General features: G+C 38.4%; 6 protein-coding genes across 11 annotated transcripts; 3 read left to right on the top strand and 3 right to left on the bottom strand.

The window, feature by feature from the left end:
* Positions 1 to 1,125: 1,125 nt before the first annotated feature.
* On the bottom strand, positions 1,126 to 3,739 carry LOC148205397 (F-box/LRR-repeat protein At4g29420-like). The gene is made up of 2 exons (XM_088103142.1): positions 3,163 to 3,739; positions 1,126 to 2,652 (listed from the first exon to the last, which is right to left on the bottom strand). The coding sequence occupies exons 1-2, from the start codon at positions 3,620 to 3,622 to the stop codon at positions 1,754 to 1,756; spliced, it is 1,359 nt and encodes a 452-aa protein (XP_087959268.1). The 5' UTR covers positions 3,623 to 3,739; the 3' UTR covers positions 1,126 to 1,753.
* Positions 3,740 to 3,924: 185 nt separating this feature from the next.
* On the top strand, positions 3,925 to 5,571 carry LOC148205398 (uncharacterized). 4 transcript variants are annotated; one of them, XM_088103144.1, is made up of 5 exons: positions 3,925 to 4,149; positions 4,283 to 4,735; positions 4,811 to 4,912; positions 5,001 to 5,066; positions 5,157 to 5,571. In XM_088103144.1, exons 2-5 carry the CDS (start codon positions 4,718 to 4,720, stop codon positions 5,301 to 5,303), a joined length of 333 nt encoding a protein of 110 aa, XP_087959270.1. In that variant the 5' UTR covers positions 3,925 to 4,149; positions 4,283 to 4,717; the 3' UTR covers positions 5,304 to 5,571. The 4 variants fall into 4 exon arrangements, with proteins under 4 accessions (XP_087959270.1, XP_087959271.1, XP_087959269.1 ...); XM_088103145.1 differs by lacking the exon at positions 4,283 to 4,735 and having other exon boundaries at positions 3,926 to 4,149; positions 4,821 to 4,912; XM_088103143.1 differs by lacking the exon at positions 3,925 to 4,149 and having other exon boundaries at positions 4,156 to 4,735.
* Positions 5,572 to 6,845: 1,274 nt separating this feature from the next.
* LOC148205399 (ubiquitin-like-specific protease 1A) lies at positions 6,846 to 9,745 on the bottom strand. The gene is made up of 9 exons (XM_088103147.1): positions 9,529 to 9,745; positions 8,518 to 8,552; positions 8,296 to 8,427; positions 7,990 to 8,079; positions 7,788 to 7,910; positions 7,583 to 7,711; positions 7,378 to 7,481; positions 7,212 to 7,302; positions 6,846 to 7,116 (listed from the first exon to the last, which is right to left on the bottom strand). Exons 2-9 carry the CDS (start codon positions 8,539 to 8,541, stop codon positions 7,015 to 7,017), a joined length of 795 nt encoding a protein of 264 aa, XP_087959273.1. The 5' UTR covers positions 8,542 to 8,552; positions 9,529 to 9,745; the 3' UTR covers positions 6,846 to 7,014.
* Positions 9,746 to 11,137: 1,392 nt separating this feature from the next.
* LOC148205400 (ubiquitin-like-specific protease 1A) lies at positions 11,138 to 13,969 on the top strand. Its single transcript, XM_088110648.1, has 9 exons — positions 11,138 to 11,324; positions 12,300 to 12,334; positions 12,425 to 12,556; positions 12,773 to 12,862; positions 12,942 to 13,064; positions 13,141 to 13,269; positions 13,371 to 13,474; positions 13,550 to 13,640; positions 13,736 to 13,969. Exons 2-9 carry the CDS (start codon positions 12,311 to 12,313, stop codon positions 13,835 to 13,837), a joined length of 795 nt encoding a protein of 264 aa, XP_087966774.1. The 5' UTR covers positions 11,138 to 11,324; positions 12,300 to 12,310; the 3' UTR covers positions 13,838 to 13,969.
* Positions 13,970 to 15,322: 1,353 nt separating this feature from the next.
* Positions 15,323 to 19,886, bottom strand: LOC148205401 (uncharacterized). 3 transcript variants are annotated; one of them, XM_088103149.1, is made up of 5 exons: positions 19,642 to 19,886; positions 18,861 to 19,508; positions 15,889 to 15,990; positions 15,735 to 15,800; positions 15,323 to 15,644 (listed from the first exon to the last, which is right to left on the bottom strand). In XM_088103149.1, the coding sequence occupies exons 2-5, from the start codon at positions 19,119 to 19,121 to the stop codon at positions 15,525 to 15,527; spliced, it is 549 nt and encodes a 182-aa protein (XP_087959275.1). In that variant the 5' UTR covers positions 19,122 to 19,508; positions 19,642 to 19,886; the 3' UTR covers positions 15,323 to 15,524. The 3 variants fall into 3 exon arrangements, 2 of the variants coding, with proteins under 2 accessions (XP_087959275.1, XP_087959274.1); XM_088103148.1 differs by having other exon boundaries at positions 18,861 to 19,886; XR_015783254.1 differs by lacking the exons at positions 15,323 to 15,644; positions 15,735 to 15,800; positions 15,889 to 15,990 and adding an exon at positions 16,534 to 16,788 and having other exon boundaries at positions 18,861 to 19,886.
* A 150-nt stretch (positions 19,887 to 20,036) lies between these two features.
* Positions 20,037 to 21,215, top strand: RPS15AE (ribosomal protein S15A E). The gene is made up of 3 exons (XM_088103150.1): positions 20,037 to 20,230; positions 20,586 to 20,746; positions 20,897 to 21,215. Exons 1-3 carry the CDS (start codon positions 20,101 to 20,103, stop codon positions 20,993 to 20,995), a joined length of 390 nt encoding a protein of 129 aa, XP_087959276.1. The 5' UTR covers positions 20,037 to 20,100; the 3' UTR covers positions 20,996 to 21,215.
* The last annotated feature ends 1,302 nt before the right edge of the window (positions 21,216 to 22,517 follow it).

Consider the following 22,517-nt stretch of genomic DNA (forward strand, 5'->3'; position numbering starts at 1 on the left):
GACAACGAAGAACAAGTCGCCAACCGCAAACCACCACTGCTCCGTCTTCACTGCTCCGTCTTCCCACGATCACTGCCTGCCTCTGTCTTCTTTCTCGGACATGCCCTAATCTCCAACAAATGAGCCCTAAAACCTTTATCCCCAATTTTTAATACAACCAGAAATGAAAATGGGGAAGTAAGCACCATAAACGCACCTTCCAAAGTCGCTTTTCGTTCTCAACCAGTTCCCGCGATGACTTGTAATCTCGAAACACTGCCTGCCTCTGCCTTCTTTCTCGGTCATGCCCTAGTCTCGAACAAATGAGCCCTAAAACCTTTATCCCCAATTTTTAATACAACCACAAATGGAAATGGGAACCCTAACACCACGTAAGCAAGCAAACTATTCCGTATTGACACCTCACCAAATACGACTGCCACATCATCAGTCCACTAACTCCGTTTCCCTCTATTTAACGGAAGGGACTCATTAGAGTCAAATAATTACAAGTAAGGATCCATTCAACTCACTTTTCTATAAAGGGACTAATTTGAGATTTCCGAACCAAAGTGGGGACAAAATTGGGTATTATGCCTTTACTTTTCTTTATCTTCAAATTCACTCAAATAAAGGACAAAAAAAGTTATCTTCAAATTCCCTCAAATCCACTCAAAAGAACAAGTAATGGATGACGGTATGATTAACTTAACTAATAGAGATATTATAAATAATCAATGCTATTAAATAAGAGGAATAAATATCCAATCTATTCATTTTTATTAAAAAATATATTGGCTTAATAATTTTAAGAGAACCGTGAAAAAAAAGGGAAATGTTTTTTAATCAACTAAAGAAAATATGTATATGATTTATATAATTTACTTTTATATTATTAAAGGTTTTAATAAAATCCTGCGGTTGATGCTAACTTAATACTCAAAATAAATATTTGCAACCTATGCACAAGGATTGAATTCTTCTACCATAAAATGCAATTAGGCTGCTATAATAAGTTCCATGAAAATGTGGATAACGCAAACATGGAACAAGTTTATAAACATGGTATGACCTAAGACGGTAGATTGACTTTGCCCTTCCACCCATGGAAAAGTTTAGCGATGACCTGCATAAAACTATGCGACATTCATAAAATAAAGATTTGTATTTTAATAGATCTCCAAATATACAAGTAATAGAAATACAGGAATGAAGCACTGACCTGGTGAGTCCATCTAAACTTCAATCCATAAAACCATAACAGGGATGAATAATATACAATAATATACATATGCTTGACAAAAGAGCAGCGCAAAGATATGTACAAAGAGATAACACAACAGCAAAGATCTATACAAAGAGATTTCACAAGGGGAGGACTTTCCACAAGGTGGCTTCTTCTCCACAGTTAACTATAGCCATGATATTTTGTAATGCTGATCAAATCCAAAGAAGAATGCTACTTCCAACTGCATCCAATTCGCCAACACAGTTTGGAAAAACTTCTCCTGATACTAATACCACCATATTTCAGACTCTCCTTTCTGATCCCTCATCTAGTTTCTTTCAACTTTCTCTGGTTTTCTAACATCGGAAATAATTTTTTTATCGACATTCCGGGTCGTTTAACGTTCATTTATGCTTATTGGAGTTGATTCAACAAAATATATTCAAAGTCTGACAATGTCCTAACATGACTCGTCTATTCGTAAACCTATGACATAACAAATCAATGAGAACTCCCCTTTTCATAACAAAGATAGCAGTCACCAAACTAGGTGCCATCAGAGACCCAAGTATCCTTGATTCCTTCTTTCCATATTCCCCATCTCCATCTCACTCTTGGGAATTTGCTTCTGCATGAAGAGATCAGGCCGCCAGCAACATATGAATCAACATCACGATGGATAAGAAGAGAAACATCACACAACTGGGTGCTTTTATCCAAAACAGAAGAGATAAATGCAAGAGTACCCTCCACTTCATGGACCACTAGATGTGCAATAAGTTGTTTTATCATCTTCATACCAATCCCATCTGCCAAACCTCCCCGTCTAAATGAATTTTCCATCACATGCCAGGCTCCAGGACCTAAACTAAGACGTGTTATGTTCGGAAAACAACCCAACAAAGTATCAATCCCAAACACTGCTGCATCAACCTGTTTTCTTCTTCCTACCAAATCCAAGGTAAGTCTCTTCACCGTGCTGCAGTGACGAAACATAGTAAACAAAAAAACAAGAGAGAGGCATTCTACACTGAGCTGAAGGCATTGTATATTAGCACAATTTTTCAACCTGAGCTCATCAGTATTCTCGAGGGAGAGATTAAAATTGGACAAGGAAGGGGCCTCAAGGACAACCAACTTAGGTTTGATGCATCTGAGATCAAAATCAACAAGGCAAGGTGCACATATGATCAAAGAAAGTGGAGCATTTGAGACCGACCATTGACAAGTGGTAAGGTGTAAGAAATTAATCTTAGGCTCCTTAAGTCCACCAACCCCAATAAGACTGAGTTGAGTCAAATTAGGGAAACAAGCATTGATCCTGCTTAAGTCCTCATCATCCAGTCTCACAAACTCAAGGGTCAAATGTCTCAACGTGGGCATCAAACACAAACCATCCACGGATAACCACGCATTCCTCACAACCAATTTCCCAAGATTATGGCCTGAATAAGACACATTGCAAATTTACATGAGAGACAAATAAAACTTAGATGCATATTCTTATGGGATGTTTGGATGGACAGAAAGAAGATATAAATGAATACAATACATTTTTTTGGTTGATTTAAGAGAAAGTGTTTTAAAATAAAAATTCAATAACTTCTTTCCATCATATTTCCCTTCTACTCAAATTTCGACATTGATGGTACGTTTAACAGGGAGGAAAGAACGTTGATGAACTATTTTCTTTGGTTGGAGAGAAAATGAAAGGAAAAAAAATGTAACTAACAAAAGTTCAAATATTACGTTTTTCTCTTCAATTCTACCTTCCAAACATACCATTAGGTTCTTTTAATATTATTTCATCCAGAGTAATCTAAACAAATGTTAATCTTCAACACAAATTGAAACACCAATTTTGACGGAAAGAATACGAAACACGCGCAAGAAACCGCATTCTTGTAAGAGAAAGAAAGTATGAAGAAAGAAAAATTGAGAATCAAGAAGCTAACAGGTGGAAGAGATGAGGGACAAGGCTTCGGATCGGCGCCAACAAGACTGGACCCAGAAATCGGAGACGGAGAAAGATTTCAGAGCGTGGGAAATGGATGGAAGCCACTCTCTGATGAAGTTCATGTCGGTAAGGTAGAGATCGTCAGACTCATCCTCGACGTCGTCGAAGGAGACGCCACCGAGGGCGCGATCGACGCCCAGCGAGACGGAGTCAAGAGTGGAGGTGGAGCGGAATACGAGGTGAGAGAAAACGGTCTTGAAGGGAGTGACGAGGTGCTTGGTCTCCGGCGAACGGGACTTGAGGTAGCGCGACATGGAACAGACCACGTTCAGCCACCGCACCTCGTATGACGCCGCGTTTAGACCCTTGGACACCGCCCTGCACCGCGCCACATCGGTAGTGTCCGTTAAACGACTCACAATTTCCACCAACAGCGACGCCGGAAGCTCCTCCATCATCGCCAATCGAATTGCGCGATTGCATTCAACATAGAGAGAGAGAGAGAGAAAAGAGTTTGTGTTTGCGTTTTGTTTTTCGGTGGATAAAGATAGTTTGAAAACATTGAGAATATTTTGACAACAAAAATGATTCTTTGACACGGTTAAAGAAATATACATTCATTTGACACGCGGTGGGACCCGATAATTGTCAACATCATGAAGGATAGATTGGTCATTTCAGTTTATGGCTGGTGCTGAGTTGGCTTGTAAAAAAGTAAATGAAACGTTGCGTTTCACTTGCTGCCTTAGGATCGTGTGTGGGATTTGAAATTTTGAAAGTTCGAGCATTTCATTTAGGAAGAGGCAATTTTTTCCACCTCCCGGGGTTAGGGTTGAGAGAGAACGAGAGATAACGAGAGAGAAAAAAAAAAGGAGAACTCCATTGCTGCCACCGGAGGCTGGACGTGATCGGAAAAGTTTGTACCAGCGAAGGTGAAGCCAAAGGCAAAGTTCGTACCGGACGTGATCGATGTGGAGCGCGGAAGGTTTGTCCCCTTTCTAATTTCTCCCCTTTGTACCGTTTGAAGAATATAAAGTATGAGTTTCTTCTTCCTTTCTTCTGTTCTCATAATTTGTCTATCTTTCTTTTTATTTTTGGTTTATTTTCGGAAACCCTAGACTAAAGGGGGAAATGTCGTGAGAGATAAAATTCTCGATTGGGCAAACCTGTAGGATTATTTACTGTCCTTAGTGTTTTTGGGCTTGCTTTGCTTATTTGCAAAAGGGAATATTGCAATAAATGGATAAAGTGTGAGATGATTAGAAGAAATGGAAAAAGGGTAGTGGCGATGGAGAGCTAGAGAGTGAAAAAGTTGCACGAAATCAGAGGGAATAGTGATTGGAATAGTTTGCAAAATGGCACCCACCCAGCACGGTTATTCTGCTCAGCAGCAGCACGAAATGCAACGCAAACGTTTCTAACTCTCTTCGCGCCAATGCTGGAGCTACTTTTGGGGCTTTGGATTTGAGCAGTGTTTGTAGTGGTGTCTACATCATGGCCTATGTTACTATCATACAGGTGTTCTTCTTGTATGTGGCTATTGTTGTCGACGTATGGTGAAGATGAAATTTGTAGGTCATGCTTGTTTACAAATGAACTAAGGTTGTCAACCAATAATTGTGATAAATGAACCTCTTTCTTAATAGGATCCAACAGGGACTGTAAAAGCAAGTGTTCACCACAAGGCCATTGATCATCCTGAAATAGGTGTACACTTAAAAGTTGGAAGTGTGATAATCCTACAAGATGTAAGTATATTTCATTTTCATAAATACTTAGCTATTGACCTTATATTCCCACATCAAAATATGGATTCCACCAATAATATTTGTACAGGTTTCAATTTTTTCACCAATACGTGAAACATACTATCTTAACATAACTCTGAGGAATATTGTCAAGGTAAAGATTTTTGTGAACAATTTTCTATTGTACTGTTATATATGTTGTAAACTTTTCTATGACTTTAAATGATACTCTGGGATTGTGCAGGTTTTTGGAAGTGATATTGGGGGCCCAACTGATGACCTAGTACGTCTATCAATACCAATTGATACCAACAAGCCTCCAACACGATCCGTTGATGACATTCTATCGAAATTGATTCCACCTCTTGACAAACCTGAAGGCACTGGATGAAATAAGAACAATATAAATGCAACAACTTGAAAACTTTCATAATTTCCTTGCTTGTATTTCAGATTTATCGTTGTTGTTTGTTGTCGAATATTGTGCATGGTTACATGGATGTGTTATTTAGAAAAATTTGTGAACTACTTAACTTATGTTGATCAATTTGTTGTTGCATTAAGTGCTTATGTAATGTTCGTTATGTTATAAGTTTTATATGAAGTTTATTTGGTGAAAAATAAAAGTGTTTAACTTTATGGACAACTTTATTCGGTTATTTATTGAATTGGTTTTCTACAACCATACAAGTGGTTATTTATTGAATTGGTTTTCTACACCACCACGGCTGCAGCGTCCTCTGGTTTCCTCCCCGTCAGAACTCTCTGGTTCTGGACTCCAGATCTGGTTTTTAAAGAGAAGGGTCCAATTATTGAGTCACGGGTGTCTCGCTGGGCCAACGTCCACTTTTCTGGACGAGCGTCCACTTCTGGACGAGCGTCTGGACGAGCGACGTTCTGGATGAGCGTCTGGACGACCGTATACTTCTGGACGACCGTCCTTCTGGATTAGCGTCTGGACGAGCGTCCATCTGCTCCAGCGTCTGCACGAGCGCTAGACGAGCGTCAATGTGCGAGCGTCGGACGTATGGACGAGCGTCCACTACCAGATCGAGCGTCGTCTTGATATTCTGTGGACGAGCGTCCTCTTGTGCGTGCAGGGGGCGACGACCGTCCGATTGCTATGAAATGTTCGTGCGCTCGCTATGTGACGAGCGTCCTGGGCGACGAGCGTCCTGCATCACGCCCTTTTTCGGCGCCCGGGCGTGAAACTCTCGGCAGAACAGCGCCACTGAGCCTGGTCCAAGTCTTTCATAGTATCCAATCTTTATTTTACTTCGAAATAAACAAACAAAAGCATCAAAAAACATTTAAACAGTAAAAATTGTACTTATATCAACAATTATATACTTTTCATGAGAATTAACACTAAAACTTACTCAAAAGCACAACAATTTAAGCAACAAAAACAAGTTAAGTTTACACCTATCACTCGGTCACGTCACAATAAAGGAGGCGCACGGTGATGTGCTGAAACGCTGGACGCTCGGTCAGCTGGACAGAGCGAACGCTCGGTCACGTGTACAGAGCGCTCGGTCACGTCATGCATAGGCGCTGATTTGGTTACAATAACTGGTTATGTTGTTAAACCTATGTGGGTATTTCTGAATTTTATGTTGTACAAGAATATTACTGGTTAAATTCAATATCAAAGTTTTAATTCTTTGATGCAGTAACTGGATATATGGACAACTTTATTCGGTTATTTACTGAATAGGTTATGTACAACAATACAAGTGTTCAACTTCAATTTCAATGTCAAATATTTTTCGTACAGTAACTGGTTATCTATTAAGTTTTATATGGTTATTTGCTCAATAACTTTTGTTCACTGCATGTTCTGCTAATTTAGTTAATAGCTTATGTACACAAAATGGACATTGGTCATTTAACACCTCCTGGAACTACATTGGACACTGGTGATACTAGTACATAACTAATGCAATTTGTGATCCTTCATTATACATAGTAAACAACTTAAAAAGTGATAACAAAAATTGTTTCATATTCTATCATATTCCACCAACATCATTACAAGTTATATCCCTTCTTTAGTGTCTTCAAATTCTTCATTTTGTCCTACTTCATGACTTCTTCATTTGCTATAGCATTCCACAGTTCTTCATTACTGTACTTCTATGCATATTTCCTTCATGTAATACCCAATCACAAACCGTTTGTTGTCGAATAAGTTGTAATTGCTCCTGCATTGATATTACAGTTGTGAAATATTATAATTAATAACCTGTTTTCAAAAACCATATCAAACAATACAAACATATACTTAAAGAAGACCAACCGTTGTGTAATCGGGCATTTTTTTGCCATCAAATTTAGGTTGGTTGTCCCATAACTCCATATATTTCATCACCAACAAACCACAATCATACCTACACATTAAACTAATATTAGAAGGATCACATATGAGACAACCTAATACATTGGTTATGGATAAGGTCACTAACGTATTTGGTTGAATTGGCAAATCTTCTTTAATGACCTTCAATTGTCGCTCCTTACAATTTGCTTCATTATCTATCATATTGAATAACTCTTGCAAACAACCGACCTTGGAAATTTGTATTCAACACATTCATTATTATTGTACACCTTTTACTCTAAAATAATACTTCCATCAAAATAACAAGTCTACAAAACAACTTCTCTTACCATTGCCTTGTCAATACCATATCTGGTCCGCCTCTTATGACCAAGAGAATCTAAAATGAAAAATTCCCTTGATTGGCAATTGACACAATAGCACCACCAATGGTCATCACTCACAGTAGGCACAAACAACTACATAACCACAACCACAAACATCAATATAGTGAACAACACATGTTATGATAAAGGTATAGGTTGAAGTACTTACAAATTCAGAAATTAACAAATGATTTAATGAACAACTCTGAGGTTGGAAGAAATTATGGTAATCTATTGCTTCCAATAATTCTCTCTTTTTTTTAGGAATCTTCATTCTTTCAATGATCGTTGTCTACAAAAATTGCATCAGTAACATTAGTTCAAACATACGTACTTCACCAAGGTCAAACATCAATGAATAATTAATGTACCGCAAAAAATGGATTGAAACAACATCGAGTGATCATTCCTGATTTATGCAATTGATTTAACACAACCATCGCAGTCGCAAACAGCATAACCTACACCAAAAGTTCATAACCAATCACTCAATATCCTTTTCACATTTACATTTCATTATAATAAAATAATGTAGAATTTTTTAATCTTAACCGTTCTATATACTCCTCACATAGTACTTCTACACAACAACTTTCGGGTATTTGAACTTACGATGTTATCAATTTTTGAACGTCCCACCTACTGATTAACTCTATAAGAATAGGGCTAGAAATAACCATATCATCAACCATATCCACCAACCACTTGAAAGGTGTTGACTTTAAACGTTCCTTTTGAAAGGATGATAGGCAACCGTTCACTTGAACTATATGTTGTGTCTGGACTCGATGCCTAACTCTAAGTGAGGCCTGCAAGTATAAATCAAACCATATGTTACTTAATTCAATACAACAATGTGCATATTTAATAGTAAATTAATAAAAATACACCATACTTACCATTTCACTGACTTCTTTGTCCATATCACTATATCCTGCAAATTTAACAAAACAAAATAAAATTGATTGTATAATACTATGTATCTCACTTGACAGTCACATGTTCAAATTAATAAATTGGTTAAATACAATGTATCTAACTAATGCATGCATAAAGTGGAATTGTGATATTAAAATTTGAACATTGACCACTTACTGTACCAAAAAATACAATGTATCTAACTAATGCATGCATAACTAACCATATCACCACTTATTGCATTTTAAAATGTGGACATTGATATTGTATATAAAAACTGCTACAGATGTACAAAACCCGATTTACAAATAACCACATCCGACTAACAAGATAACCAGCTACTGCAGGGAGAATAATTTCATCTCATTCCGTTTGGGAGTGGAAGAAGAGGTTGTCCTGGAAGCTCACTGGCTTAGCAGGTTGTGAAGGGTCTCATTGTTTCTAAGGCTCTCATTGTCTCATTGAATATAAAAAACTTCTACGGCAGTACAAAACCAGATTTACAAATAACCACATAGGATTAACAACATAACCACTTACTGCAGCTCATTACTCAACTAATGCATGCATAAAGGGTCTTAAAAACCCACCTCAGTCAATGACATAGCGACAAAATCAAACTCAAAACTCTTAAAAACCACCTCCCCAATTTTTAACCGAATGGACCCCTTATTACGCCTACACCCTTCTTCCTTAGGGTCAAAATCAAACACAAAAGTCTCAACCTTTTTACTAGTGTGCTTCCTGTCGCACCACACATAAAGCTCCTACAAAAAAGTCTCAAAGAGTACTACTAAAACACGTTACCAGCAAAGCAACCCCACCTCCAACATAGAACACATCACCAACAAACCAACCCCACCTCCCATCAACCCAAAAATAAGAGATTGGTCCCCCACAACCCCAAATCAATAAACCGATATAACAAAAAATGACATTGGGACAAAAACTACAAAGCCTAAGACAGAAAAAATAAAATCAAAAACCTGTACCTCAAACCCGAAGACGACACACGCGACACAAATCGATACACCAAGCACAAGCCTCCACAATAAACCACTTCAGCGCCTGAATAACGTTCACAACAAACCACTAAACTGCCTCAAACATGAAAATGGGAACCATACAACAGTGGTGGAAATCGAGTTTTGAAAGAAAACTGAAATGGGGATTTAGATTCTTAACCTAAACAAGAAACGTCCCCCAGTAGGTGTTTTTCCACTTTTACCCTCCATCACATTGCAATTTTTTTTTAAAAAAGCTGACCTGGACCGTGTCAAATGAGTGTAAGTGACACGTAGGCGTGTCACCCTATTACTACTCTTTTGACAAAGGTAACGTGTCAAGAATATAAATTAGAAAATGAAAAATGACGTGGAAATGAAGTGAGGTAGGATATCAAGTGGAGAGTTGATTTCAAAATTAGAATTTGAGTTTGGGTAAGAGAGAACCCTAAATAACTGTTTTTTCTCCCACAAGCGTTGTTAGAGTTTACCATTCATCGGAGTACTCTCGTTGACGTATTCCTTCCATCGTTTGAACCTTTGGAAGGAACGAGCATCGAAAGGGACGCATTTTTACCGTTGTTGGACCGTTTATATAGAATTTTATGCTATTTATATAGAATTCCATGTCTAAAGAACCATGTTTTGTAAATATCAAAGTGTACGAACTGCATTAGTAGCAAAGACAAAATAAGTAGAATTTGTAGAGAAAGTAAAGTATGAAAAATGACATTCATCTTAAAGTGCCTAATTTATTTCTTAACAATTTTTGAATATAGAAGTGATGTCTTATCTTTTTGTAAAACTCAAGTGTAGAAACTACATAGGTAGCAAAGGCAAAATTCATTCTAATTTATTCCTTAATCATTTTTTAACATAAAATTGATGTCGAAACAATTATTATACCATTTATATAGAATTTCATGTTCAAAGAATATTTTTTTTAAAATCAAAGTGCAGAAAATGGTAGCAAAGACAAAATTCATTTTGAATGTCATTTTTACAGTTGTGTAAAATCTTTGCTTCAACTTTCCACTCATTTTGGCCTTGTTACCGATGCTCTGCATTTTTATTTTTACAAAAAATAGTTCCTTCCAAAGGTTTGGACAGCGGCGAACGCTTATCATTAAATGGGAGAGACGACGATACAACATACACATCAACAATCAACGATGACTTTATGACGAACTGTGAAATCCAACAATGATGGTCCCGGTTGTGGGAATAGGCACACTTCTAAGTGGTTGGAAAGGAAGACGATTCTCTAGGGTTCTTGTAACCCAAAATCAGATTCTAAAATCACAAAATGAACCCCTCTACTTAAAACCCTATACCACTTCATTTCCACGTCATTATCCTTTTTGGGTGACTGTGGAATTTTAACTATTTACATAGTTTGACGTAAGCGAAATGTCGAATATGCCCTTGCCATAAAATTCACTATATTTCGAAAGAGTAGTAATAGGGTGACACGCCTACGTGTCACTTACACTCATTTGACACGGTCCAGGTCAGCTTTTTTAAAAAAAAATTGCAATGTGATGGAGGGTAAAAGTGGAAAAACACCTACTAGGGGACGTTTCTTGTTTAGGTTAAGAATCTAAATCCCCATTTCAGTTTTCTTTCAAAACTCGATTTCCACCACTGTTGTATGGTTCCCATTTTCATGTTTGAGGCAGTTTAGTGGTTTGTTGTGAACGTTATTCAGGCGCTGAAGTGGTTTATTGTGGAGGCTTGTGCTTGGTGTATCGATTTGTGTCGCGTGTGTCGTCTTCGGGTTTGAGGTACAGGTTTTTGATTTTATTTTTTCTGTCTTAGGCTTTGTAGTTTTTGTCCCAATGTCATTTTTTGCTATATCGGTTTATTGATTTGGGGTTGTGGGGGACCAATCTCTTATTTTTGGGTTGATGGGAGGTGGGGTTGGTTTGTTGGTGATGTGTTCTATGTTGGAGGTGGGGTTGCTTTGCTGGTAACGTGTTTTAGTAGTACTCTTTGAGACTTTTTTGTAGGAGCTTTATGTGTGGCGCGACAGGAAGCACACTAGTAAAAAGGTTGAGACTTTTGTGTTTGATTTTGACCCTAAGGAAGAAGGGTGTAGGCGTAATAAGGGGTCCATTCGGTTAAAAATTGGGGAGGTGGTTTTTAAGAGTTTTGAGTTTGATTTTGTCGCTATGTCATTGACTGAGGTGGGTTTTTAAGACCCTTTATGCATGCATTAGTTGAGTAATGAGCTGCAGTAAGTGGTTATGTTGTTAATCCTATGTGGTTATTTGTAAATCTGGTTTTGTACTGCCGTAGAAGTTTTTTATATTCAATGAGACAATGAGAGCCTTAGAAACAATGAGACCCTTCACAACCTGCTAAGCCAGTGAGCTTCCGGGACAACCTCTTCTTCCACTCCCAAACGGAATGAGATGAAATTATTCTCCCTGCAGTAGCTGGTTATCTTGTTAGTCGATGTGGTTATTTGTAAATCGGGTTTTGTACATCTGTAGCAGTTTTTATATACAATATCAATGTCCACATTTTAAAATGCAATAAGTGGTGATATGGTTAGTTATGCATGCATTAGTTAGATACATTGTATTTTTTGGTACAGTAAGTGGTCAATGTTCAAATTTTAATATCACAATTCCACTTTATGCATGCATTAGTTAGATACATTGTATTTAACCAATTTATTAATTTGAACATGTGACTGTCAAGTGAGATACATAGTATTATACAATCAATTTTATTTTGTTTTGTTAAATTTGCAGGATATAGTGATATGGACAAAGAAGTCAGTGAAATGGTAAGTATGGTGTATTTTTATTAATTTACTATTAAATATGCACATTGTTGTATTGAATTAAGTAACATATGGTTTGATTTATACTTGCAGGCCTCACTTAGAGTTAGGCATCGAGTCCAGACACAACATATAGTTCAAGTGAACGGTTGCCTATCATCCTTTCAAAAGGAACGTTTAAAGTCAACACCTTTCAAGTGGTTGGTGGATATGGTTGATGATATGGTTATTTCTAGCCCTATTCTTATAGAGTTAATCAGTAGGTGGGACGTTCAAAAATTGATAACATCGTAAGTTCAAATACCCGAAAGTTGTTGTGTAGAAGTACTATGTGAGGAGTATATAGAACGGTTAAGATTAAAAAATTCTACATTATTTTATTATAATGAAATGTAAATGTGAAAAGGATATTGAGTGATTGGTTATGAACTTTTGGTGTAGGTTATGCTGTTTGCGACTGCGATGGTTGTGTTAAATCAATTGCATAAATCAGGAATGATCACTCGATGTTGTTTCAATCCATTTTTTGCGGTACATTAATTATTCATTGATGTTTGACCTTGGTGAAGTACGTATGTTTGAACTAATGTTACTGATGCAATTTTTGTAGACAACGATCATTGAAAGAATGAAGATTCCTAAAAAAAAGAGAGAATTATTGGAAGCAATAGATTACCATAATTTCTTCCAACCTCAGAGTTGTTCATTAAATCATTTGTTAATTTCTGAATTTGTAAGTACTTCAACCTATACCTTTATCATAACATGTGTTGTTCACTATATTGATGTTTGTGGTTGTGGTTATGTAGTTGTTTGTGCCTACTGTGAGTGATGACCATTGGTGGTGCTATTGTGTCAATTGCCAATCAAGGGAATTTTTCATTTTAGATTCTCTTGGTCATAAGAGGCGGACCAGATATGGTATTGACAAGGCAATGGTAAGAGAAGTTGTTTTGTAGACTTGTTATTTTGATGGAAGTATTATTTTAGAGTAAAAGGTGTACAATAATAATGAATGTGTTGAATACAAATTTCCAAGGTCGGTTGTTTGCAAGAGTTATTCAATATGATAGATAATGAAGCAAATTGTAAGGAGCGACAATTGAAGGTCATTAAAGAAGATTTGCCAATTCAACCAAATACGTTAGTGACCTTATCCATAACCAATGTATTAGGTTGTCTCATATGTGATCCTTCTAATATTAGTTTAATGTGTAGGTATGATTGTGGTTTGTTGGTGATGAAATATATGGAGTTATGGGACAACCAACCTAAATTTGATGGCAAAAAAATGCCCGATTACACAACGGTTGGTCTTCTTTAAGTATATGTTTGTATTGTTTGATATGGTTTTTGAAAACAGGTTATTAATTATAATATTTCACAACTGTAATATCAATGCAGGAGCAATTACAACTTATTCGACAACAAACGGTTTGTGATTGGGTATTACATGAAGGAAATATGCATAGAAGTACAGTAATGAAGAACTGTGGAATGCTATAGCAAATGAAGAAGTCATGAAGTAGGACAAAATGAAGAATTTGAAGACACTAAAGAAGGGATATAACTTGTAATGATGTTGGTGGAATATGATAGAATATGAAACAATTTTTGTTATCACTTTTTTAGTTGTTTACTATGTATAATGAAGGATCACAAATTGCATTAGTTATGTACTAGTATCACCAGTGTCCAATGTAGTTCCAGGAGGTGTTAAATGACCAATGTCCATTTTGTGTACATAAGCTATTAACTAAATTAGCAGAACATGCAGTGAACAAAAGTTATTGAGCAAATAACCATATAAAACTTAATAGATAACCAGTTACTATACGAAAAATATTTGACATTGAAATTGAAGTTGAACACTTCTATTGTTGTACATAACCTATTCAGTAAATAACCGAATAAAGTTGTCCATATATCCAGTTACTGCATCAAAGAATTAAAACTTTGATATTGAATTTAACCAGTAATATTCTTGTACAACATAAAATTCAGAAATACCCACATAGGTTTAACAACATAACCAGTTATTGTAACCAAATCAGCGCCTATGCATGACGTGACCGAGCGTTCGCTCTGTCCAGCTGACCGAGCGTCCAGCGTTTCAGCACATCACCGTGCGCCTTCTTTATTGTGACGTGACCGAGTGATAGGTGTAAACTTAACTTGTTTTTGTTGCTTAAATTGTTGTGCTTTTGAGTAAGTTTTAGTGTTAATTCTCATGAAAAGTATATAATTGTTGATATAAGTACAATTTTTACTGTTTAAATGTCTTTTGATGCTTTTGTTTGTTTATTTCGAAGTAAAATAAAGATTGGATACTATGAAAGACTTGGACCAGGCTCAGTGGCGCTGTTCTGCCGAGAGTTTCACGCCCGGGCGCCGAAAAAGGGCGTGATGCAGGACGCTCGTCGCCCAGGACGCTCGTCACATAGCGAGCGCACGAACATTTCATAGCAAGCGGACGCTCGTCGCCCCCTGCACGCACAAGAGGACGCTCGTCCACAGAATATCAAGTCGACGCTCGATCTGGTAGTGGACGCTCGTCCATACGTCCGACGCTCGCACATGGACGCTCGTCTAGCGCTCGTGCATACGCTGGAGCAGATGGACGCTCGTCCAGACGCTAATCCAGAAGGACGGTCGTCCAGAAGTATACGATCGTCCAGACGCTCATCCAGAACGACGCTCGTCCAGACGCTCGTCCAGAAAATTGGACGGTCGTCCAGAAAAGTGGACGTTGGCCCAGCGAGACACCCGTGACTCAATAATTGGACCCTTCTCTTTAAAAACCAGATCTGGAGTCCAGAACCAGAGAGTTCTGACGGGGAGGAAACCAGAGGACGCTGCAGCCGTGGTGGTGTAGAAAACCAATTCAATAAATAACCACTTGTATTGTTGTAGAAAACCAATTCAATAAATAACCGAATAAAGTTGTCCATAAAGTTAAACACTTTTATTTTTCACCAAATAAACTTCATATAAAACTTATAACATAACGAACATTACATAAGCACTTAATGCAACAACAAATTGATCAACATAAGTTAAGTAGTTCACAAATTTTTCTAAATAACACATCCATGTAACCATGCACAATATTCGACAACAAACAACAACGATAAATCTGAAATACAAGCAAGGAAATTATGAAAGTTTTCAAGTTGTTGCAATTATATTGTTCTTATTTCATCCAGTGCCTTAGGATGTCATCAACGGATCGTGTTGGAGGCTGGTTGGTATCAATTGGTATTGATAGACGTACTAGGTCATCAGTTGGGCCCCCAATATCACTTCCAAAAACCTGCACAATCCCAGAGTATCATTTAAAGTCATAGAAAAGTTTACAACATATATAACAGTACAATAGAAAATTGTTCACAAAAATCTTTACCTTGACAATATTCCTCAGAGTTATGTTAAGATAGTATGTTTCACGTATTGGTGAAAAAATTGAAACCTGTACAAATATTATTGGTGGAATCCATATTTTGATGTGGGAATATAAGGTCAATAGCTAAGTATTTATGAAAATGAAATATACTTACATCTTGTAGGATTATCACACTTCCAACTTTTAAGTGTACACCTATTTCAGGATGATCAATGGCCTTGTGATGAACACTTGCTTTTACAGTCCCTGTTGGATCCTATTAAGAAAGAGGTTCATTTATCACAATTATTGGTTGACAACCTTAGTTCATTTGTAAACAAGCATGACCTACAAATTTCATCTTCACCATACGTCGACAACAATAGCCACATACAAGAAGAACACCTGTATGATAGTAACATAGGCCATGATGTAGACACCACTACAAACACTGCTCAAATCCAAAGCCCCAAAAGTAGCTCCAGCATTGGCGCGAAGAGAGTTAGAAACGTTTGCGTTGCATTTCGTGCTGCTGCTGAGCAGAATAACCGTGCTGGGTGGGTGCCATTTTGCAAACTATTCCAATCACTATTCCCTCTGATTTCGTGCAACTTTTTCACTCTCTAGCTCTCCATCGCCACTACCCTTTTTCCATTTCTTCTAATCATCTCACACTTTATCCATTTATTGCAATATTCCCTTTTGCAAATAAGCAAAGCAAGCCCAAAAACACTAAGGACAGTAAATAATCCTACAGGTTTGCCCAATCGAGAATTTTATCTCTCACGATGTGACATCCCAATTATATACATCATGCATATATAATAAAGACATCATCATGCATAATATAGGAAAGCAGTCAAGAGTAATTAAGGATTACAATCATCCTCAGAATAAAGCGGAATTGACAACTAGAGTATTAGGATTTCTCTATGGGAATTACGGAAAATTTAAAACTTAAAATACACAAAACATCCTTCCAAATAAAACGAGTTTACGAAATAAGAACTAGTCATCTAAGCTGCAGCACTGCCGTCTCCATCAAGAGCTGCTCCCAAAGTTTCCTCCTCAACATCTGCTCCCATCCAAGTGGATGATCATCGCCAAAGAAATATATCCAAATTGGCACACAACACAAACAATGCAAGGGTGAGCTAGATATAAAAAGCATGTTATACATACAACACAGTTAATTTATGCAATCATTCGAACAATTAAAGCATACTCATTGATCCATATTTTACACACTCCCATGACATGTAAACATTCATCCAAACATGGCAAACTGACATCACAAGACTTGTTACTTTAAATCCCGACTTGTTGCTTTATAGACCGACTCGACCGGACTAGAATGATTACCGAGCTATGGCGGGTCTTGCACTCGTGGTGGCTTTATGAAATTTGGGCACTCCCGCCCTGGCACTACCGCCTTATGAAACTTGGGCACTCCCGCCCTGGCACTACCGCCTGGTGAAACTTTGGGCACTCCCGCCCGGTGGAACTCTGGGCACTCCCGCCCGGTGGAACTCTGGGCACTCCCGCCCGGCCACAATCACGAGGTTAATCCGTTATTACTCACCTTGGATCATATGGAAGCATCCAAGACTAGGACCTCCTGCTACTCCTCACCACATGTTCAATCCTCTCTACATGAGAAGAAAGATCATTGGAGATTCAGGATGACCCCCAAAACTGAGCTATCATGTAATCATTCTATACAACCCCCAAAACACCACCATGTATCCTCTCCTTGAGGATCATGGAATTACGTCCATGAATCATACTGTTACTTTGAACCTTAACCCAAGTCATGAATAACCAGATACCACCATATTATCACAACAAATCCAACATATCTCATACATTCACATATTTTCAAATAAATCACGTCACAGACAATATTCCAACCATTGGTATACATAATCCAACTCAAGACCAAAGGAACTTAGAACCCATTACCATTTGCAGACCATTAGATGGACGAACACTATTCACCAAGCGTTATAAGCCGAACGCCACTATGCCACTTGGACGGACTCTAACAAAAACTGACCGAACGCTAAAACCGAACGCCTGGACACAATTAGGCCGAACGCTAAAACCGAACGTCATATTGGATTCAACACTATTTGGCCGAACGCCAAAATCGAACGCCTGAACACAATTAGGCCGAACGTCAAAACCGAACGTCTTACTGGATTCAATACTATTTGGCCGAACGCTATGAGATCAACAGGCCGAACGCTAAGAATTTCTAATCCTATAATAATAATACCGAACGCTCAAGATTCAAACTTAATACTATCAAATAAAGGCCGAACGCTTATTTATTCATAAAAACCGAACGTTCAAGATTCAAATCCAAGAATACCAACCTGAGGCCGAACGTTAACAATCATATCCATGAACGAACGCTTATGATTTGAAACTTAGAGTCTAAATTGAACTCGAACGCTCCCAACAAAACCGAGACCGGACGTTCACCATCAGAACAAAACAAAGGCCGAACGTTAATCAAGCCAAGACCGAACGCTCATAATATCTCATTAAAACCGAACGTTCATTTACTAATACAGAAATGAGACCGAACGCTACAGTCACGAACTAACCATAACGGACGTTCAAGATTCAAGCCTGATAATACTAAATTATATCGAACGCTATATTTACCAAATTAACAACGAACGTTCACGATTTACACTTATACATACCCATTTAACAACGAACACTCAGGCTCTATTTATACTCAGACGAACGCTCAAAATCCATTACACACATAGACGAACGCTCATTCATTATTAAGGGCGTACGCTACACTCATAGGACGAACGCTACACTCAGAATTTACGAACGCGAACGCTCATCAAACTTAATACCGAACGCTCAACATATTTTGGCCGACGAGTCATTTTGGACGAACGCTAACGTTCGCTAACCACAAAACCGAACGCTCTTATCGAATGGGACGAACGTCCCATTTTCACTCACCAAATTGAACGTACGCGCGTTTCTGCAGAATTCTGCAGAATTCGCACCAGGTTTTCCAGAACCCAGAAAACCCCAAATTTTTCATCCCCAACTTCCCAGATTTGCATTAAACATAGTATATATCAACAATCAAACAAAAGATCTAACTCCCCTTACCTCTTGAAGACTTTCTTTGTAAAATTTGTGATCCATCTTCCTCCAAACGTGCAGATCAAGATCTCTTTGCATCCTCCACAATTCTTCGCTTCCTCTCCCAGATCTTACTGCAAAAGACTCCATTCTCACCAGATGCCCATCCCAGCTCCTCCTCTCAGCCCTTCCGAAGTTGGTACAGCTTCCCATGGTGTTCTTTGGACGGCTGGAAATGGAGGAAGGAAGGCTCCCTTCCTCGGGCTGCTTTCTCGCTCCCTCTCCCATGCCAAAATGAAGACACCCCCTTTTCTCAGCTTCCTCCCTTCCCCTTCAATAATGCAGCCCAATAAATGAAAAAGTGGTGCCCACCATGTCCCCACCATTCCCAAAATTTACGGGTCTTACACCCATGGGTGCTCCTTGAACGGCTGGAAACGAAAGGAAGGAAGGGTTCCTCCCTCTGTTGCTCTCTCCCTCTCGCCCTCTCACATGCCAATAATGAGAGCCTCCCTTTTTTTTTTCTCTTTTGCAAAGCCTCCCCCGTAAAATGCCACCCCCTCTCCTTTTCTCCTTCCCTCATTATTGCATTCCAATAATGCCAAAGGTGGGTGACCACCGTGTCCCCACCACCAAGAAAATGAAGTCCTTACACACGACATTTCCCCCTTTAGTCTAGGGTTTCCGAAAATAAACCAAAAATAAAAAGAAAGATAGACAAATTATGAGAACAGAAGAAAGGAAGAAGAAACTCATACTTTATATTCTTCAAACGGTACAAAGGGGAGAAATTAGAAAGGGGACAAACCTTCCGCGCTCCACATCGATCACGTCCGGTACGAACTTTGCCTTTGGCTTCACCTTCGCTGGTACAAACTTTTCCGATCACGTCCAGCCTCCGGTGGCAGCAATGGAGTTCTCCTTTTTTTTTCTCTCTGGTTATCTCTCGTTCTCTCTCAACCCTAACCCCGGGAGGTGGAAAAAATTGCCTCTTCCCAAATGAAATGCTCGAACTTTCAAAATTTCAAATCCCACACACGATCCTAAGGCAGCAAGTGAAACGCAACGTTTCATTTACTTTTTTACAAGCCAACTCAGCACCAGCCATAAACTGAAATGACCAATCTATCCTTCATGATCTTGACAATTATCGGGTCTCACCGCGTGTCAAATGAATGTATATTTCTTTAACCGTGTCAAAGAATCATTTTTGATTTCGAAAACCCTAGTGAGAGAAATAGGAGGTTTGGTTAGAGAATTTAGAGAGATGGGAAGGAGGATCCTGAACGATGCCTTGAGGAGTATGGTGAATGCAGAGAGAAGAGGGAAAGCTATGGTGGAACTCAAGCCAATTTCCACTGTTATGTCTTCATTTCTCCGAATCATGAAAAACCATGGTATCTTTTCTTTCTCCAGCCACTATTTTTATAATTTGTATTCTTTTTTCTAAAACTCGAAACCCCTTTTAACTGCTTCACAATTTCAAATCTGGCAATAATGATATGGTATGAATTCGCTTTTCAAAAGTGATTTCAGTCTCTGAAATTTATGTCATCAGAGTTTGAATGACTTTCGTTGTTGATTTGGTTACTGTCATCCTTTTCCGTCTGAGTCTGAGCATGACTTTCCGTATGTGAAATATCTTTAAGATTGCAAGGGTCCATGAACCGATATAAAGTTCTTTAAGATTCTAACAGTTACTCTGTACTGTGCCACTGTTAGTGTAGTTAATTTGGCTTAAATTCCTAATAGGTTATATCAAAGACTTTCAAGTCTATGATCCGCATAGAGTGGGGAGGATAACGGTTGAACTACAAGGTAGGATTAACGATTGCAAGGCTCTTACATACCGAAAAGATATGAAGGCAAGGGATCTTGAAGCCTACAGATTGCAGACTCTTCCTACTCATCAGGTTGGTTTATGTTAATGATTCGTTTTCGTGTCACAGCTTCCGACTGCTGTTTTTGTCTGATTGTGGTTGTTATAATTTGTGTTTTAAGAATAATATGTCAATGGAAATCAAAGGAAAAAGATAATTGTGCCTTTTTATTGCTGTGTGCAGTGGGGTTATGTTGTGATTACTACTCCCGACGGTGTTTTGGATCATGAAGAAGCCATTAAGAAGAATGTAGGCGGCCAGGTTCTTGGTTACTTTCACTGAAATGATCGTTGCCATGCTATTTTGGCTGTGTATCACGTTCAGTTATGTTTCCAGATAAACATTCAAAGATTTTTTTTTTCCTGTATGAATGTTATAAGATAGCAGCTCATGCATGGAGAGTATGATGAATTGCATTCGATGCTTTGTGGAAATTAGTCCTGTTTTGGTTAAATGGTATTTTAAACATGAAGGAATGTTATGCCTCCTATTTCTTAATGTACTTCAAATTCCAAGTTCATGTAGTCCAGGGTTAATTCTATCATTCTACGCAGTGGTTTCCTTTTTCTCAAGAATTGCAGTTTTGGATAAGAAGATATTTCTTGTAAACGATGACAACGTTTTAATTAATCTCCATCCCTGTTTCTCAGTAGTCATTTATGATATGCTTAACAAATTCAAGCCCAATTATTTTGCTACATTTTTCAGCTCGCCAGTAAACTACGAATGTTGAAATAGACGTGTACAAATGCATTTGCCATCCAATTTAGGGTGAAATAAGAAAGGACCGCGATATTCCAACAACGCATATTTAACACTGTTTTGACAACGCCACGTGTCGTTGTTTGATTGGTTTGTTTTAAAAATAAAATTTTTTAAAACCTACGAAACGGAAGTCCGTAACCCTTATTTTTACTGAAATTCCGAAAATAGCCCTTTCTCTGTTCCATTGGAAACGAAGGTGCGTTCTCTTGGAAGGTCGAAGGTTGCGTTTCGTGGCGCTTCACTTTGTTCTGTGTGCGTTCGTCTTCGAAGCTTCCATCTTCGCTGTCGTTGTCTCGCTCTATCATTTTTACTTTGTGTTAATCTCACTTATAATGACAAAAGTAGTGATTGAAAAATGAACGCAGCATTATAATAAGAATTTGAAAAGTACGAGACCATTTTCAGTAAAATTAATGGTAATTAATGGGAAGGAGTTGATCAAATTCTGAGTGGGGAGATGGGTGTTGGTCATTGATGTAAACGCAAGAAGTGTGGAGTGACCCATGAGTAGGGGGACGAAGTAGTGCAAGGGATGATTCAGAGTGTTGAAAAAATGGTATGGTAATCGTTTACAGAATCCTGGTAAACGATTACCCGAGAGAAAATTGGATTTTGTACATAAAGTCCAACACAGGTAGTCAGTCAGGTGAACAGGGGTCACCATTGGAAAAAAAGCTCAGTTTTAGGCAGTTCTGCACCTGTCTGAGGCTGGTCCAGGTGTTTCAGTGGTGGGAGAGGGTGGTTGGTGATGTGATGTGTGTCCAAGGAGTGTGGGGTGACCCCTCATCAGTTGGAGGAGCAACCTCTGCAAGGGATGAGTGAGGGTGTTGAAAAAAGGGTCTGGTAATCGTTTACAGCATCCCTATAAACGATTACCCGAGACAAAACTGGAATTTGTACAGAAAGTCCAACACAGGTACTCAGTCAGGTGAACAGGGGTCACCATTGGAAAAAAAAGGTGAGTTTTAGGCACTTCTGCACCTGTCTGAGGCTGGTCCAGGTGTTTCAGTGGTGGGAGAGGGTGGTTGGTGATGTGATG

This window comes from Vigna umbellata, chromosome 1 (assembly GCF_029865625.1).
Source record: "Vigna umbellata cultivar VRB3 chromosome 1, Vumbellata_1.0, whole genome shotgun sequence".
Taxonomy (NCBI): Eukaryota; Viridiplantae; Streptophyta; class Magnoliopsida; order Fabales; family Fabaceae; genus Vigna; species Vigna umbellata.